The 18,807-nt window shown below is 49.2% G+C and overlaps 1 protein-coding gene across 1 annotated transcript; it reads right to left on the bottom strand.

The window, feature by feature from the left end:
- Positions 1–1,384: 1,384 nt before the first annotated feature.
- On the bottom strand, positions 1,385–18,801 carry SCARB2 (scavenger receptor class B member 2). The gene is made up of 12 exons (XM_005429047.3): positions 18,685–18,801; positions 13,832–13,989; positions 10,114–10,261; positions 8,835–9,023; positions 8,134–8,225; positions 7,770–7,889; positions 6,802–6,980; positions 6,519–6,637; positions 5,796–5,869; positions 4,342–4,393; positions 3,597–3,755; positions 1,385–2,276 (listed from the first exon to the last, which is right to left on the bottom strand). The coding sequence occupies exons 1-12, from the start codon at positions 18,799–18,801 to the stop codon at positions 2,235–2,237; spliced, it is 1,449 nt and encodes a 482-aa protein (XP_005429104.1). The 3' UTR covers positions 1,385–2,234.
- Between the last annotated feature and the right edge of the window lie 6 nt (positions 18,802–18,807).

The following is an 18,807-nucleotide window of genomic DNA, read 5'->3' as shown; positions in this document are numbered from 1 at the left end:
ATCGGCGCGCGCCAGCGGGCTGTACCACTGCGGGCAGCGGGACGGGGGTCCCGCGAGAGGCTTAGTGTCCCAAGGGAAATGAATGAAGAAGAATAAAGCCGAGCAGCTCTTCCATGAGGATCGCGGGCATTCCCGGGATTCCCCAACACCGGGACCACAGAGCCGCCGTTCCTTTGGGTGTCTCCGCTGCAGGAGCTAGCGGGCAGGCCGGGACATGACACAATTCCTTCCCAGCGAGGGCTCCCACGGGCACCCCACAGCCGTGAGGAACAGCTTCCTTCCATTTTCCCAGGATTATTCCCACAAAACAAGGTTTGGGGTGACAGTGTTGTCACAGAATACCAGGAGAGCTTGGTCTGGAAGGCACCTTCAAGCCCATCGTGCTCCGCTCCCTGCCATGTGTGGAAAATGACCAGATAATATTGGCTGTTGCATTTATATAGTAGCCTATGCATGTTGTTAGTGATTAGAAGTATTTAGAAACAGCATCAATGATAACTCTTTATAGCTGCATGTTAATAAAATATCATCTATGAGCTTAAGCATGCACTGTGATGCTTATAGAAATAGTGGTGTAATCAATATAATATCTGTGTATCACTCATGGAAATAATAGTGTGACGAATGTATTGTGTTGTAGATCTTAGCAAAACATAAGATGTTTTAAAAAAGAGGCTTTTGTGTAACTAAAAACAGTGTAAGGCCACGCACTGACCAACCTGTCCAAGTGATAAGATAACCCTGACACAAACCAGAGCACTGGAGGACAATTAGAGAATACCACGTTAAATTTAAGGAGGACACATTAAATCCTTATCAGGGGATGTGAAACAGCAGGATGTAGGCACAAGGAGAAAAATATATTGACCTGACACCCAGGATGTCATGCAGATAAGCTGGATGGTAAAGTCAAACAAAGGAGTTCCCAAAACATCACAAAGTTCACAAGAATGTTTGAATAATGCGGGGAACACATGAATATGCATGTATCTCATGTAACAGTATAAAGATAACACTGGCTGCATACACCGGGGTGTTCTTTAGCTGTTGCTCAGGAGCACCCCAGCCCTGGTAATATGGTCCTTTTTAAATCCTATTATTATTAAACTTCTCAAAATTCCAAGCAGTGAATTCTGTTTTTCACAGTGGGCAGGGCCACCTTCCATGATCCCAGGCTGCTCCAAGCCCCATCCAGCCTGGCCTTGGACACTTGCAGGGATCCAGGGGCAGCCAGAGCTGCTCTGCAGAATCCATTCAAGGGCCTCCCCACTGTCACAGGGAAGGAACCAAAGCAGCAGTCAGGAAAAAGACCCCAAACCAGGCCCAAGCAATGCACACCCCAATGCCCCTCTTTAGAAGACAGTTACACACTTGGAACACACAGTTCACTACCTAATGGAAACATTCCTCGAGGAGAATATTCTTTTAATGGGGAAGGGGGGGAGGAACCTTGGTGACGTTTAACACAAGTTTCTGCTTGACAAGTAAAAAAGTGTCAGGAGTTCTCAGGACCCTGTCCATTACACGGAGTGGCGCTCTCATCCCACACATGCCAAGTCTGCATTATTCCCAGCAAACCCCCACAGCACCACCCAGCGGCTGTGTCCCCTGCAGCCCAGGAGCACGGCTGAGCTGTGGTGCCTGAAGCTGCAGAACAAAGCCCACACCCGAAGGATAAAAGCCTGGCTAGCAAGCAGAGTGGGAACACCGAGGTGCTCTGCATGGAGAAGCACTTCCAGCCGCTGGCTCGGTCCCACGCGGAGCTGCACCTCTGGGGCGGGTCAGCTGCACACTGTGCTGTGACAGGAGCAAGGACATCAGTGACAAACACTCTGCAGTGAGGACACATCATGGACAGGGCAGCACCCAGCCCACAGCCTGTGTGTCCCTGTCCCAGGGCCATCCAGGAGCCCGCTGCCATTGGCACTGCCACCCGTGTCACTCCCACAGGGAACGGGGCTGGCCCCCGGTGCTGATCCTCTGTGGCTGCCAGTGCGGGTACAAACAGAGGGCAGGGCTGAGAAAAGCAGGATCCAGAGCGGTTTGCAAATGGAGTTTGGAAGTTGGAACGTAGCTGAGAGAAAAGTCTCCTCCCTGGCTGCCAGTGCAGACTCCCTTCCACCTCTGTCCCACCAAAAGTGGCGCTGGACACAAGCATGGCTCCACAGGGGACAGCTGGTGTTAGGTCAGCTCTAATCGTTTGCTCTCCAAGCTCACAGGGGGAATGAAACCTACTAAGACGTCCTGATGAGTGGGGACCTCTCCTCTTCCGTGCTCTGCAAGAACAAAATCACAGCAAGTGAAACGTGGCCATCAGAGACCTTCCACCATGGGAAGCCTCCAAGCAGGGAAAGGAAAAGCTCCTACTTCTAAGGACAATTCCCTCCAAGAGAGCCAGGGTGCACTAAGGAAGCACCAGAGGGTGGGTGGCAGCTTGGGCAGGGCCCTGCTGCAGCCCCTGACACAGGAGGGAAGGCCAGAACCAGCCAGGGAGCACAAGAAGAGCTGCAGACTGCTGGATGAACTCTGCTTGCAGGAAAAGCAACAAAAAGCAAAGCAGGAAAAGCATGGAATGCAGGTGGTCCTTTGTCACTTTGACCCCTGCAGAGTGTTCCAGCACATCCAAAAGAGCTGGTTTGAAGCTGGGCATGCAGGATGGGGCAGGAATTCCCAGGACAGGCCTTGGGACACCCTGGCTGAGCTGCTGACAGCACAGGCAGGCTCAGAAAAAAAGGAAAGGAAAAAGGACCAGTCTCTCCTGCACAGGAAACTGAAGTGCATGGGGATGGGATGGCAGTGGGACCCACTGATCCAAAGGGGTTCCCCAGGCACAGAAGGAAGTTGTAAAACAGCATTTAGGGAACACCAAACACACGAGAACACAGTAAGCCCACAGCAACTATGAGGAGAAAACAGCCTCCTAGAGAACCCAGGCTATTCCTCTAACCAAAGGCTCCACACTTGGTGCCATCTGAGCCCTGTTAAGGTGAAATGTTGGCATCAGCTTTCGCCCTGACAGGCGCCTTATGCCAGCATGTCATCTTGGGACAGAAGCGCTCATAAACAGATTTACAGGCTGTCTTGTAAATAGACAATAGTGGAGAATACTTCCTGCTGCTGCTGCTGTCTGTGCAATTCATCTGTTCTTTGGCCACAAATTTGCATCGTGATTCTGGAACATAACCCACTGGCACAGCGCAATTCTTCTGCTGAGAACACTGACACCAACTAAATCTGTCCTCAGATATGGTGGAAGTTTTGCATCTTATCCTTCAGGGTCCTCTAGACAGGCTGATTTATTTCACTACTGTTGGCAAGGGAATTGGCACAGAGACAGGACCTGCCTTACCAGGCTTCTCGGATTAACTCCACTCCTTTGCTTTGGCGCGTTTATTCTGAGTCTATTAAAACTTCCCCTCCCTAGAAAGGTCATTCCCAACAAAAACAAGATAAAAACACGTGCAGAAAAACACCAAAAGGTAAAATCAACCACAAAAAAAAAAAAAAAAAAAAAAAAAAAGAAAAAAGGAAAAAGAAAGAAAAACTAAATGCAAGCAGATGGACAGCAAGCAAAGTCAAATGCAAGTGCTGCTTACCTCTTCAGTTATCCTCTGGGACCTGCACACCAGCACAATGAAAACAATCCCAAACACAATCCCCAGAGCCATGATTACAAAGGGGATCCCAGTCACAACACTGGCTTCCAGCAGGACGTGCCTGAGTTTGCTGGCAGATGCTTCATCAATCAGAACACTCTGGAGCAGAGAGAGATGAAGAGGAAATTAAAAAAAAAACCCCAAACCTTTATTTATTTCTGTGCTTTCTGTAAGATCACTTTTGTGAAGGGCAGGGAAACAACACTCCCACAACTCTCCACAACTGCTTCACTGCTTCCTGACACACTTTCCCCCTAAAATTCTTCCAGGGGGCACAGGGATTACCTAGTCTATTTCAAAGGAAAATAGGGATTTTTAACTTTTGGTTTAGGAACGGACTAACACAAATTGATTCAGTCATCTGACTACAGCACAGGAATATTCACAGCAGATGACTCAGGAAAAGGTGTGATCTCCTGAAGTCCTGCCTCTGTCTGAGCACCCCTTTTCCTCATGGCCAACTCCTTTCAGTTTAAAAGGAGTGTCTGACTGAGAGTGTTAGGGAAGGCTGAAATTAACAGTACAACAAACAGCAGGAGGGTGTTAGTTAAGAAACAGCAACAGCTTCCTAGCTATTGCTGTACAAACAACAAGAAAATTGGCATTTTCTTTTCTGGCAGGCTCAGAGGGTATTTCTGCAAGCATTAACATGCCACAATGCTGGAAAGACAGCAAAACTATTTACCTCATTTATATACATCACAGGGAAAATCAGCGTTCGGATGTTGCCGGTTTCACTGCATGGAAAAAAAAATTATGGGTTTGGAACTTTTCCACTTGAGGGTTGTGAAGACAGATTATACAAGAACAATGAAAGAGGAAAGTGTCCCTAAAAAACCTCTGAGCTGTTCCTTTTTGCTGTGTATTTTCACCTCCCTGCTGGAGTAGGACAATCTCAATCTCACAGATGGATAAATTCTGATTCGGGAGCAGGGTGTATTTTGGGATTTGGTGGGCAGTGAAAGACAGGGATCCATCCAGGGCTCATTGGTAACTGAGTGACAGATTTGTGCCAGGCAGCAGGAATTGAGCTAAGCTGATGTATTGAAGGTTACTCCTACTTGTAAAACACAGGAACTATTGTCCAAGCCACATGGGCACAGCAGCAAAAATCCCCCAACAGTTGGCACATGGGGAATCTCAGCTCAGGCAGGAGCTGTGTTACTGTGACAGCTCCTGGGCACTGGGAAACAAGCCTGAAGAACACCCCTGAGTCTCCCAAGGCAACTGGGTAGATAAAATACTTGGGCTGTAGTTATTACAGGCAAGCTGTGCCAGGAAACATCAGGAGGAGTAACTGCCATTCAGCATTCTTTACTCTGCAGGTGGAACTACAGAATCTGCTTGATCTGTTGTCGGGACCCAGGACACACCTCTGGCTGTCCAGGACACCAGGACCCCTGCTAGGGGTCTCAGAGACCCTGTCACAGAGCCCAAGACACCTGTGGTTTTGATTATGACCCATGGAGCAAATTACCAACCTTATATGAAGATCAGCAAACCACAACAGTTTAGGTAGAATAATAGTGAAATTATCACGGGCTGGAAAAGAAGATTTTGGGTTTTTTGGTATGGGGGTTCAGGAGGCAAGATGGAAGGAACTGGGTGTGTCCAGCCTTTCTCCTTCTTCTTCTTGGCCTCCATCTTCTGCTGTGATGTTAGCACTTGGGGATTGGTTTAGAATATAGCTGCACTGTCTAACATGGGTGATAGGTATTGGAAGGTAAAGGTAAATATGATATACGTGATTTGTAGTATAAAAGATGACGCAGCCTTGGGAGCGGTCGGAGAGCGTCGTGGCTGCCTTGCTGGTCAGACCTCTGTCTGCCAGGGAGAAAATTTTGTAGATAAGACTTAATAAACAACCTGAAGACCGAACAACAGAGAGTCCAGTCTCATTCTTCAGAGCCTGGGGTCGCTCCCTGGACCACCCAACTCACCTCGGGGGCAGAGAACAAGCAGCCGACCCCGAGAATCTGTGAGAGGGGAGCATACTGCCCCTTAGAACTGAGATTTGATTGTACTTCCCTCTCTCACACTTGCTCTCTCCATCCCATATTCCATCAGAACACTGCAGAACAAATCATGCTGAACATCAGCTTAGACATGAGACTCCACCCAGAAGCAGAGAGCACTCACAAAAATTCAGGTAATTTTCGGACGTGAACGTTGACCTGCATCCGCTTGGCTGCCTGCAAGACGAGCCCTGTCAGCTGGAGAATAAAAGAGATCAGTGTTAAAAAACCCAGTGAAGGTGAAAGAACGAGAACTGTGAGAATGCAGTTCTGTTACACACCACGCAGCAGGATCTGCACTGGGCCTGAGGAGAGCAGCTGTGGAATTTCCTCCTGCTTTAGCTGCACATAACAGCCCGGTGAGTCAGAGCACTGTTTCTGTAAACCAGGCAGGCCATGACTGTGCTCTTTTCCTTGACCCACATTTGTCTATGGGGGTGTAGAGATCACTGCTGTACTGGTTTTAGCTGGGAGAGAATTAATTTTCTCCACAGCAGCTGGCATCAGGCTGTGTTTTGGAGCCCTGATGAAAACAGCGTAGGTAATGCAGGGATGCTCAGTGATTGCTGAGCAGCCCTTGCACAGCTCCAGGCCTTTCTCTGTTTCTCACACAGCCCTGCCGGTGAGTGGGTGGGTGGGGTGTGTGAGACACTGGGAGGGGACAGGGACAGGACAGCTGACCCAAAGTGCCCAAAGGGATCTCCCATTCCATCCAGCATCACAGAACTACTACAGACTCCTTGAGGTCAGTGGGACTATGCCAACACCCACCACGCAAGGAGGTGACCTGAACCCAGGTACTTGGATCCATTCACCTACAGAACCCTTGAAAAAAGAGTGCACTTACGGGATTGATGTCCAGAAATGTCTCATGGTATTCTTTTCTGGGATGCATGCCCTCTATGTCCTCTACAAACTTTGGATCTGCCTGGTAAAAATGTGGAGCTGACAGAAATATTGGAGCACCTGGAATGCAGGAACAATGAGTCACCACCAAAACCAAATGCCCAGCAGGACCTGGGGAAGCTTTGGAGGACCACACAGCTCTGAGCTGTTGGCAGAGAGGGGAAGGGGCCCCTGTGGAGCCCCCAAGCCCCAGGGGCTGTGGGGCAGCCAGGGCTGGGCCGTACCCTGCTTGCAGACGCTGACGTTGAGCACGCCGGTGCCGGGGCAGTTGCCGGCGGGCACGCAGAAGCCGGCGTTGGCCGGGTTCACCGAGGTGTTGGCAAACACCATGGAGGAGGGCACGAAGCGGAACGTGGGCACTCCGGCCACGGCTCCCGAGCTGTCGTACACCAGGAACAGGGACCTGCGGGGAAGCAGAGCAGGGCCAGGCCTGTCAGGCTGCAGCAGCGCTGAGCCCAGCCGCACACGTGCCCCTGCTGATGCCCTGGGTTGCAGTCCCACCACACTCTGATCAGCAAACACACATGCCAGCACCCTGCTGCTGCACACAACAGACAGTCCTCACATCACTGCTGCACGTGGTGTGAGTGCTGGTACCTCTCCTGGGAGGGACCGGGAAAGGAACACGGTTGTGGAAGACAGAACAATCTGGCAGGTTCTGAATTTAGCCTAACACGTGTCTGTATTGATTTAAATAATTCCAGGTTGGGTTTGTTCTTCATGCACTGGGAAATCAGCAAGAGGGGACACAAGGTGTTACATAAGGAAGGAAAGGCCAAGATTTCCTTGGTACTTTTCAGACGGCATCATGTAAAGTCATAAATCTCTGAAGAGGGCAACCTGGGTTCTCTGAAAAAGCACAGCACAGAGGAAGACTTTGGAGGAAAGAAGCTTAAGGAAAGCTCATATAAATCCTTCCATTCCTCTCACTACTAGCCTTACAGCCCAGTCTGTCCCTGCAGTTTTTGTTCAAATTTTCACCTCATATATCTTCATTTTGAAATAACACATCCTTAACTGCAGATTGGGGGGGTTTTTTGTAACTCTCATGTTCTCACCACAAATAAATGCAGAACACTGTGACTGTTAAATGAAATCACAGGAGGAGAAGCACCAGCCTAACATGACACCTTGAGAGGAATGGATGTAAACACTCTGTTTTGAAGCCTGACCGCCACTGTCTTCACCTTACCTGCAGAAATCTGAAGAAAAGATGTAAATGTTCTCATCTTTGCTGATTAGCGGGTGAAAGGATGTCCCATCTGTGCCATTGATCATGTTACATTCCTCTGTTGTCCACCAGCTCAAGGACCTGAGGAAAGGGAAGGAAAGAGGGCAAGGGCTAAAAGATGCCCCACCAGCAGTCAGGCCATGCCATCTCCTGGCCCAGGCAAATGGGAATCAGACCTGTACAGAGCCAATTCCTCCTGCTTCAGCTCTGCTAACAACAAAAGGGATTGAAATGGGTTTAAGTTGCACTCGCATTCTCTTTAAACTGGCTTCAGGCAAGCAAGGGGCAGATTGTGACAGAAGCAACAGTACACTGAGAAACTTACTCTTTTCCTTTCCACTCCACAATCCTGGAGAAGTTCAGGTAGTTCGTCTCCCCACTCAGGAAAACATATTCTCCATCATCAGTTCCGTTCATCTGCAAACAGATGCAGGAGCTTTCAGTGGCTCCACTCCTCCTGTGGCAGCTGGCTGCTCACTGCAATGGGGTGGCAGGACTTGAAGCTGTCACCACTCCAAATCCACCCCAGGAGTGATGGACTGCCCCTGAGAGCTGTGCAGTTCATTGAACTCCACCCTGAACAGGAATGAGGTGGAAGTGACTGGGAAAGATCCTTACACTTCCCAAACACAGGAAATACAACACCTGATGAGCCTTTTCTCCCTTTTAGGGCTGCCCCTGAATAAAGAGCCCTCAGGAAGAAAATAACCCCACAGAAATAACCTCAGCACTGCAGACATCCCCATGAAGCAAGGACTCCCCTCAGACCAAAATGACATGGAGTGACCAGAAATACTGTGCAAGCCAGTAATGGCTCCAGCACAGAATTAACATCCAATTTCAGTCAGTTACTAAGGAAATCAGGACATTTTTCTGGCAGTTTGCACACGTGGCCCCACAAAGCCCATGTTATTCAAGCGAGCACAGGCAATAGCGGAGGATGCTGTGCCTGGAAAGCTTATCCATCCCTCCCATGCAGTGCCATCACTCCCAGGAACAACAGCAGCAGGTGTGGCCATGGGTTACCTTGCTGAAGAGCCCGAAGACGGGGTCGATCTCGGGGTGCAGGACATGGATGGTGGAGAGCAGCTTGTCCTTGTAGCCCCAGAGCAGCTCGTGCACGCTGCGCACGGTGAACAGCGACTCCTGGTACAGCAGCAGCAGCACCTCCGTGGCAAACTGCAGAGGGGTCGACCTGGTCCACTCCATGGCAGTCTGCAGGGCATGGGAATGAGGGAGCAATGGTCACATTTGCTGGGCAACAAACCATCAGCTGCATCCAGGCACAGACACTTTCCTCCGCTGCGCACCCATTTCACCAAAATTCAAACATTTATTTCCTTTCCAGCTGACAACAGGCCTTTAAAGAGGTCATAACAAAAGGAGGGCATTCCTTTGGGCTAACCAACCTGTGGTTCTTCTCATACTGCCTGTTACAGTACATCACAGCCAAAAATCTGAAGGAGAGATAATCCTTACCACCACGAGATGCCTGGGAGGAATTGAAAACACAGGGTCTGTATTGTCTGCAACTTTCAGTAAGCTGAGTCCTATCTACTACTCATACAGAGCATTTCTGGATTCACTTGTAAAATCAGGCATTTTTGGAAATGCTGGGGACAAAGCTGAAATGAAAGTACCCTGCAACTGAAACTAAACCAGGATGGAGAGCAAAGGCTGAATGACACCCCCAAGTATTTGAGTAGAGGCTGACTGCCTCTGTGACAGCTTGGGATCTGCTTGTTCTCATGCTATCCCTGTATAAGACCAAAATAATGGCCTGCCTGTGATCACCATGAGATTCTTGGTCACCTAGCGCAGTCTGGGGGTGCATTTTTGACTTTAATTTTATTCAGCTCTGTCTGGAACTGCTCTACTGCAGTTTGTTTCTGGTTTGAGAAGCAGACTTGGAGGCAGCTTCTCCAAATTTGACAAAATAACCCCAAGCATTCCCAACACCCTCACGCAGAAGCCAGAGTTCCTCCTAGGCATTTGACATCACTGATTCCCTGGTTTCACTGACTCATGGAAGCTCAGCAAGCCTGATTTCTCCCTGTCCCTGGAGAGTGTGTGATCTTGTAGCACCAGGGGAAGGCACTGCAGAGATGTGAGCAGAGGGAGGAACAAAATAAGCCCCCCACAACAGTCCAGCCCCAAAGTGAGACCAGCATCTGCCCAGAACATGAGCTGCCTCTCTTGTTCTTCCATCACATTCATCTACCACAGAGGGTCAGGATGAAGCAACATACTGCTCCTTCTGAAGTGTGTCAGGATGAATTCCAAGCAGGAACAAAAGAGAACTCACCACTGCAGGGATATTTACTGTCCTGATCAGGTCCACTTCAGGGTCTCCTACTGACTTCTCAGGTTCAAATACATAAGTCTTTGGGTTTAGAGCAGACACTTTGGTTCCATTGTCCAAAAACTGGACGTGCACTCTTGGCCTGTATTCCCTGAAAGACAAGAGTTTGTTCTCTGATTGAGTTAAACAAATAGACATAGCATTAGTCACAGTTAATTTATGGCTGTTTTACTGCTTTAAGTACATAAAGGGTGGCATTTTCAGTTCTTTGGAAGAAGATGCCCTCACTGACACAAACTCCCTGCTGCGTCTGCATGAGCTGAGGCAGATCTCATGGGGCATTTCCAGAAATGGCACCCTGTGTGCTAACTGCACTTTGTATTTTTGCCTCATCTTTAAAAACCTCAAAGGAAGGACAACAATTTCAGACGGCTCAGAAGGATTTAAAGGCACTATATATGAGATTGCCCTGAAGTCCAGTGTGAAAATGAAACTTTTGCCTCTGCTGCAGGCGAAATCCACTCCCAGAAAGACACAGGCTGCATGTGTGTCATGAGCCTGACCTAAGAACCCACCAGAATCCTTCTGCTGCCTTCAGAGCACGTGGCACCAGGGCTTACATGTGGCACAACCACAGAACAAGCCTCATTTTAGTTCTTCTCCTTTAATTCTCGAGCAGGAATCCTGGGCACAACAGAAATTCAACTGAACTTTTGCTTTTCACTCCCCATGGCCTGGAAGGTTGCTGCTGTTCCTGTCTAAGCACTCAGACAGCAGGATAAAACTCAGGATTGCTGACAGACCAGTCCAATTGGCAAGGAACATCAAGTGCTACCTGCTGGCCCGACGAGAAAGTCAATTTGCATTGCCATTAGCACTTGACCAGCCAGGATTCTGCAGCTCTGCTGACACACACTGTGGCTCCAGCAAACCCCAAAGGGGAAATGGCAGCGGGCTGCTCACCGCCTGGCACACACAGGAGGGGAAACTCCTCCTGTTTCCTCAGCCTGCAGTGACTCAGGAGCCTGTTGACTTTCACATTTGCCTGGGCAAATGTCAAGTCACAAGATGTGAGGGAGAATTGTTCTGCCAGATGTTGTGCTCTGATATTCTGCCTCCAGTTTGGATTGAGGTTCTGTCCTGGTTGCACTGGATCCATCAGTGCAGCTTCACAGCAGGCTGCATTACTCTGGCTCAGTTTTCACATCTAAAGCAAACTGGAAAGGCCTGTGAAAACTACTGCTATCAGAAACCAACCACTTCCCCTCTTCCTTACCCTAAGTGTCTCTACCATTCCTCAGCATCCCTCCACCCAGGAATATTTCGGTCTGGCAACACTTCCAGCTTGACTTGGCAAGACCCTCCTGGACAGCAATCTATTTCATACCCCAGGGCTGGAACTGAGGGGATGGAAATGGACAGCTGTGAAATGCCTTCCTAAAATAGGCCAGGAGTAATCTGAGACACCTCCCCAGCTCTGGAGAGGAAAATAATACTCCCTGATGAGGGATATGAGTAGGACGTTACTAAGGCTCTAAGATGTTGAAGTTAAAAAGTTGTAAATATGTGCAAGACCAGACAATATTTCAGTGCTCTTTGGGACTCAGCAGGCTTGGGCAGACAGGCAGCTTGAACTTTGTAATTACTTATTTTACATGCTGCCAGTTCAACTTCCAGGATTTAAAAACACCAGCACTGCTATGTTTTTGTTACAGAATCTGCCTGAAATGCTTTACAATGTATGCTGGTGAAAAGTCTGAGCTGCAGGATGAGACTCTCTGGAGCCCTCCCTGTCACTGACTGGATTTTTTTCCTCTCTGCTTGTCTGGCCCAGTTCACTCCCAGCCTTTCCCCAAACACCCTGTTTTATAAAAACACAGAGCCATGCACTTCACATTTGTGCATTTTGGGTGTTCTGCCATGTGCTAAGGCCAAATGAAGCTTCAGTGCTTTGCCACACAGGGCCTGTGGAAGCAGCTGGAAGTTTCTTCCCTGGCTGGAGCGTGCAGTGTGGCTGGCACAGCCCTCCCTGTGCTCCCACACAGCTCCTCTCCTCCCACCCACTGCTGACAGCCTGATGCAGCCAGAGCAGGCCAGGGTTACAGAACCTGCTGCAAGAGAGCTCTCCACTTCCTAACTTCTCCTTCTCCCTCTATGGAGGAAGAGCAGGGCCCAGGGGAATCCTGTCCAGGCATGCCAGAATGAGGCCAAGCAAACCAGCCAGAAGAAGCTGGAATGTGCAGCCTCTTTCCTTCCCTCCCTGTCCCCACCAAGAACACCTCAGGGAAGGTTGGTGTCAGGGACCTGCTCGCAGGCAGCCCTTGGTGTGGGATGCAGGGAAAAGCTCTTCCAGCAAAGCAGCAGCTCAGGCTGGGCCTCCCCTGGGGCAGGGACCAGTCCCAGCCCCACCCACCCTGCCGAGCTCCTCCATGGACAAGATGCAGCTTCCCAAAACAGGCGGTGTGGGACACCCAGGAGAGACTCAGAGTTAAGGAAAGGGAAAGAAGCTGGAAAAGAGGACTGAATGCCAGTCTGTGTGAACCCTGGAGCTAGTCCTGTTCATCTTCCTTACACTGAACACATTGCTGACTGATGCCCAGCATTACACTACACAGACCTGAAGGAAAGCTTGGGAACTAGAGAGCTTGTGGATCATCTTTTCTCCAGCTCTGCTGCTCCTGTAATAGCAGGGATTTTGCCAAAATACCACAAGGAGTTTGCCAGGACTAAACAGGTCTAGAATGCAGAGGAGACAGGGGAAGGGATTGTAGGCAGGGGGAGAAGGGAAGCTGAGCTGTGGGAAGAAGGAAACTGAAAGGCAAGAGATAACACAGAGATCAAGGCTACCACAAAAACTTCTGCTTTCATTCCAGCCTTTTTTCAAATACCAAGAGATTCTGATAATTTTGCAGCTTAGGTAAAGACAGTTCCTTCTGGCACTGAGCCCGTGCCCAGCCTGGATGAGCCTGTGTGACCAGAAGTGAGGCTGACAGTCAGGAATCCACCTTCCTGCTGTGAGAATGAGTTCCGCGTCACAGCAGGACTCCCAGGACCACAGCCCTTCCTGCCACAGGCCTGCTCCTGGCTGACATGGCTGCAGGCAGCTGAGCACATCACAGATCTAAAGGAAAACTCGTTTGTAAGGGAGACTTTCAAATCTCTCCATGCCACACAGGACAGCTCTAGGAGCTGGACAGTATTTAACATTGCACGTGGCCTCAGTAAATCCATCAGTAAAAATGAGAGATAGGTTTAAAAGCTAAGCAGGTTTTCTAGTGAGGGTTGGCTCAGGAAGACCCTTTTAGAACCACCCTAAGTGTTTTTCTGGTCACATTTTACCTACATGGATGGTGCAACTCCAGCTAGGAACCAATTCCTGAGCAAGCGTGAGTCACACTTTTGTGCAACACTCCGCTCTCCCTAGCCTTCCAAACATCACCCAGCTCACAAGACAGCAGGCCAGGATGCATTAACTTCCTCTGTGTCCAGCAGTGAAGAACAGCAGCAAAACTTGGCCCAAAATCTGACAGAAGTCACTGGCCGCATCTGAAAGCAGCTGCAAGTGTCAGTGCCGTCTGTGTGGGCTGTGACCATGCTCCCCTGGATAAATCTCCCCTCACACATTAACACCTAGGTTTTCTCCCAGAATGGGAGCCCAAGCCTTCTGGATTCCTCACACAGCAGAGTTCTTGTGGAGTGTGGAACTCCTGAAAGGTCCTACCTGTAGGTGTATGGTCCTATCTCCTCCACGAGAGGAGTGGCACCTTGGAGCACTTCCAAAGGATTTGTCACATTGAAGAAGTAGAACTGCATGTAGACTGGGGGGGGAGGGTCCTCCCAGGCCTCAAAGGTTTCTGTGCCATTCTTCAGGACTGTTCCCTGAAACAAGAGAAAGGCACATCAGCTGCTGGTGCTATCATGCTGCATGGCACTGACAGGAGAGAGGAATTCCATGCCCTGGGAACAAGCACAGGTAGTAAGACTCAAGAGAGACCCCAGTTCTAGATCTGCTTTACTTTGGAGCAGCTCACTCAACATCAATCAAGCCAGGCACCTGCTCTCCTGGCCACAGGCCAGGGGCAGCACTGCTTGGTTTGTAGTTCCACTCCTCCCCACAGACAATTGTGCCTGGCATTTTTCAGAAGGGAGACTGATCAGTTACTACTCAGCAATCCTGTCTCCTTTCCTGCATCAGTAAAAACCTCCACCTGGGGCAAGACACCACAAAACATGCCAACATTACAGATAAAAGTACAACTCAATGCTGGGAGGCCAACAGAGTCCTGGCCTTGATGATTTCTTTGCCCAAGAATGTCAGATTCCAACACAGTTGTGAGATTCTGTCTCCAAAGCAATCAGACTTCGTTTTTCAGTGGCCTGTGAGCAAAACTGTGAATGACAAATTGCTTTCACATAGGCACTCTAGGATTTGTGCCTTTCCAAGGTCTTGGAATAGGGGAAAGATTGCTCTCCCTCTGTCTTTAATTTCTTTCCTACAGCCATGTCAGCACCTGCATCTCCAGACCCACAGTGTGTCAGTCTATTTGGTAACCAAGCTATAAACCATTACTTATTACAGAAGCACTTAGGAAATGAAACACTAATTCCCTTACTTCAGTGATACCCCTTATCAGTATATACACCTTACATGGAAAGTCACAACCACACCTGTCATGTAGAGCTGTACAACAAAGGTCTCAATCTCTCACTTTATTACTGTCCCATTTTGGATGAAATTCACCCCATTTATAAAACATCCCCACCATCAAATCAAATGCTTTTCATGTAGTTATAACTCTTGAACTGCTGCAGTGGTCACACGGAGAAATCTGGCTGGCAGAGGGAACGTTCAGGAGTAAACACAAAGAAAACTCTATCTTTGAAAACCACATCACCTGTAGGCGGAAAAAAGGGAGGAGGGGAATGATTTGCAATTAAATGGGTCTCATCAACACTCATTCTTTTTATTCTTCTGAGAAAACAAGTGGAATATTGTGAGTGGAAGCTCAGAAGCAGCACAGGCTGGACAGCTGCCAGCTCGCGGTCAATGTTCACAGGGTCTTATCAGCCACACTTGCCTCAGGACTCATTCTTGGCCTTCCTACTTAAGGAGCTGTTTTCTCTCCATGTAGATTTTAATTTTGAGGGATGAGATGAAGAGAAGACTGTTTCAAAGACAAACTTGTTGGCAGGAGCTTGGCATGGCAGCAGTAATGCTGAATGGCAGTGAGAGCCAGCCCAGCTGGTGGCACTTTGCACTTGCAGCCTGCTTTCCCCATAGGATTAAATCCCATTTATTCTGAGTGCACCTCAAAATTTAATGTGTTTCAGACACGCTTGAGGAGCTTGGAGCACTTGTCTAGAACTACCAGCATCTCATATATACAATTTCTTACACAGGTTGGTGCTTTTGATCCTGTTTTCTTACGGTTTATGCCAAGGAGACTCATCTCTGTATTCACTGGTCATATTCATTCCAGATTTATTTCTTGCATTGCATGGCACAATTTGCATCTCACACAGAAATTAAGTGTCTATTTATTACACAGTGACAGCAAACTCGTGAGCTGGAATCAGAGAGACTCCCAAAAACTGACAAGTAATGAAACATGGTAAGCTCTTTTCTTCTGATTTTCACCAAATGTTACCAGGGATATTTCAGTCTATCACAGGATATTACAAGGACATCAGAGCTTCTCCTTTCCCAGCCAGCCCTGAACCCACAGCCCTCTCATTTGCTGCTGTTTCCTTGCTGTGACTGTGCTTTACACACAGGAAATAAATAGGGAGCTTTCCCTCCCAAATATAACAGCTACTGGCACTGATGGTGGGAGTGGGAAATGGTACTGAACATTCCTGAAAGCTACACAGAAATTTTAATTCCTTTATTTCATTTTATTTCTTGGAACCTCTAAACATTTTAATTCAAAGATGCACTTTTATGTGTTCATCTATGACAGATTTTAACTGCACCTTGTTAAGGTGGTGGGGTAAGTGTTCAGACCAGCATGAACAGACCTCTCTCGGAATGGCCTGCCCCAAAGGAGCATCCCAATGGATCCTTCAGCTAGGCCTTCATACTAAACTCTCCTGAGAGCTCCAGTGTTTTGCATTAAACAACAACAGCAAAAAATGATCAACACATCAGCTAAATCAAAGGAGAAAACATCTTCCTCATCCTTTTGGGCCTGAAACATTCCAGCCAACTCAGCTCAAGAGATGGCTGGTGACAAGTCCAGTGGAATTTCAAGGGGTGTGAAGAGTGTTTTCTAAAATTCTCAGCCTAAGGGATGTGGTGTGAAGGAAACACCTGGGCCGAAGGACTGACTGACTTTCAAGTCTGAAATGAGGAGCACAGCTCCAAGGTTGATTGTGTGTGTGCATATATATACACATATATATAAATGTATATAATATTAGGTTGTATTCTGAACTTGCACACCTATGGCAATAAATACACCAGCATCTCCCCACCAGAGAGCACAAAGCAACACCACTGGCAGCTGGAATGCCTTTCTCCTGGGAAAGATTCACCCTTGTTCATTACTGATTTTTCCCCATGACTCTCTAGAGTTTCAAGTGCTAGGCCCTGATAACAAACAGGTTTTGGAATTCTGCTTGGGATGGCACGTTTAGTTCACAGAAATTTTAAAAAATAGCAAAGAATAAGTCGATGAGATTTGAATGTCTTCTGGGAAAAGTGCTGCCAGTGTTCTTGTCACAACACATCTGCCCATTGATTTCCAAGGGGATGTGAAGTCTGACAGCAGGCTGGATTCCCAGTCTTCCCACACCTTCTCTGTATTCCAGATCCCGCCTTTGGCTGGAAAGGCTGCTGCACATAACCTCCAGTGAAAGCAGAGCCATCCTCAGCCATTCCCAGGTGCTGGCCGTGGAAACACAGGTGCTTCAGCTGCTCCAAAACACGGCTCTCCACTCCAGCTGCACTTGAGACTGCAAAAACAGCCCTGCTCCAGGACGCCTGGAAAGCCCTCAAAGGAATAGGGACTCCTTGCAAAAGCTCAGGTCTTGCCCATTCCAAAGGCAAATTTAGATTTGTCTATTTGCACAAGATTTTCTAAGCTACACAGGCGGTTACACAAGAGACAGCAGCTTTCCCGACTACACACAAATGAGGGGAAGCTCACGTGGGATGAAGCAAATGTGGAGAGCAGCCAGCTCAGCAGAGTGACAGGGAGCAGCGTGCTGTGGGCCTGAAAGCTGTGCTTCCCCAGCCCGGGGGTGTGGCTGCCGCAGAAGGCGCTCCGGGAGCTGGCACCCCTGGCAGGGAGCCGGGCAGAGCATTCCCTGCAATCCAGATGTGTGCCAGCACGGGCTGGAGAGCAGCAGGCAGCAAAGAAAGGCCTGAGCTCTGGAAACTTTATCCTGCATGACTGCAAGCCTGCTGAGCGAACAGCAAGCGGCTCTTACATAAGTTGCTGTGATGAAGGAGCAGGCGGCCGGGGGAGATAATGCGCGTAAGGAGGATCACGCCTAATTCCCGACAGTCCTGCTCCAAAGCACTGCTCCCACCCCACTAACAGCAGCAAGAACACTTGGAAGCAGAACTTCTGGGATGCAGGGGAGGGCAGACTCCTTCCCAAGGAGAGCCAAGATCAGGGGGATGGAGCTGCGCTTCCAAGTGGCACAACCAGCTGTAAGCTCAGTGCCAACCTAAACCAAACCGAATCGAGACAATGCCGTTTCCATGGTAGGAAATGCTCCCCGTCAACAGCCCAGAGGAGAGAACAGTAGGTTAGGAGATCACAGATAATCTGGTCACCACTTAGACAACAGCCCTGGACAAATCCCTTCATGGGTTAGCGTTCCTGGCTTCTCTGTGAGAATAAGAGCTAAAATAATATTCCTCAGATAGATAAATAATTGTTCACTACAAAGGAATTCCAAGAGAGTTACTAACACAGCTGACCCTTCTCACTGGGCCACTGCATAAATGCACAGAGACATTCTGGGAGAGAAACAAAAGCTTAGGCAGGGCAGGAGCAGTGCAGGCCTCTGCATCCCCAGCAACGCCAGGATGGGTGTCCCCGAGTATGGAACAACCTGGTGAAATGCCTGGCTGCCATCACCCAGCCTGGGGAACCGGCAGACACCACGTGTTCCAGCCCACAGCACCTCTGGCCCTGCTCCAGAGGCACCAGTAAATGGAGCAGCAGAACAGGTATGAAAACTGCAAGCAATTTATGATAGAGATGTCAAAAAGAAGAGGTGCTTCAGGTGCTCCCTGCTCCTCTCAGGCGCTGCTGCTCTGGAGAGGACTCCTTGCTACAGCTGCTGCCCCACAGCCAGTAAAGCTGCCTCAAGAAGAGACATTTTTACCCATCCTCACCCGATTTTTACCCAGCTCAGGGACCAGTGCAGCCTGAGCTCCATTCTGAGCCCCGGCCCAGCCGGGTGGTGCTGGGCAGGGGGGGTTCACGGCCCAGGGATGCTCCTGCCTACTCACCCACCGCCGCTGCAAGGAGGCAGCCAGCCCCCTCCCTCCCTCGGCTATTTTGAACAGGAATAACCCAGCAAACAAGGACCGAGCCGGCAAGGCGGCAATGCTTTTACCTGCTTCACCTGCAGATCCACCACCGTCTGGAAGACGTGCGCGACCAGCAGCGAGATGCTGGCGATGAGCAGCGTCATGGCCAGGACCCCCACGGTGACCAGACACAGCGACTTCATGGCTGC

The sequence above is a fragment of the Geospiza fortis genome, unplaced genomic scaffold (genome assembly GCF_000277835.1).
Source record: "Geospiza fortis unplaced genomic scaffold, GeoFor_1.0 scaffold909, whole genome shotgun sequence".
Taxonomy (NCBI): Eukaryota; Metazoa; Chordata; class Aves; order Passeriformes; family Thraupidae; genus Geospiza; species Geospiza fortis.
This window is presented reverse-complemented; position numbering and strand designations above follow the sequence as displayed.

Excerpts from the sequence above, each read along its gene's own strand:
- SCARB2 (XM_005429047.3), bottom strand. The coding sequence starts at position 18,801 with ATGAAGTCGCTGTGTCTGGTCACCGTGGGGGTCCTGGCCATGACGCTG. Across the intron at positions 8,226-8,834 it reads TCTTCGGGCTCTTCAGCAAG|ATGAACGGAACTGATGATGG; the intron begins GTAACCCATGGC and ends ATCTGTTTGCAG. Across the intron at positions 2,277-3,596 it reads CCCAGAGGATAACTGAAGAG|AGCACGGAAGAGGAGAGGTC; the intron begins GTAAGCAGCACT and ends TTGTTCTTGCAG.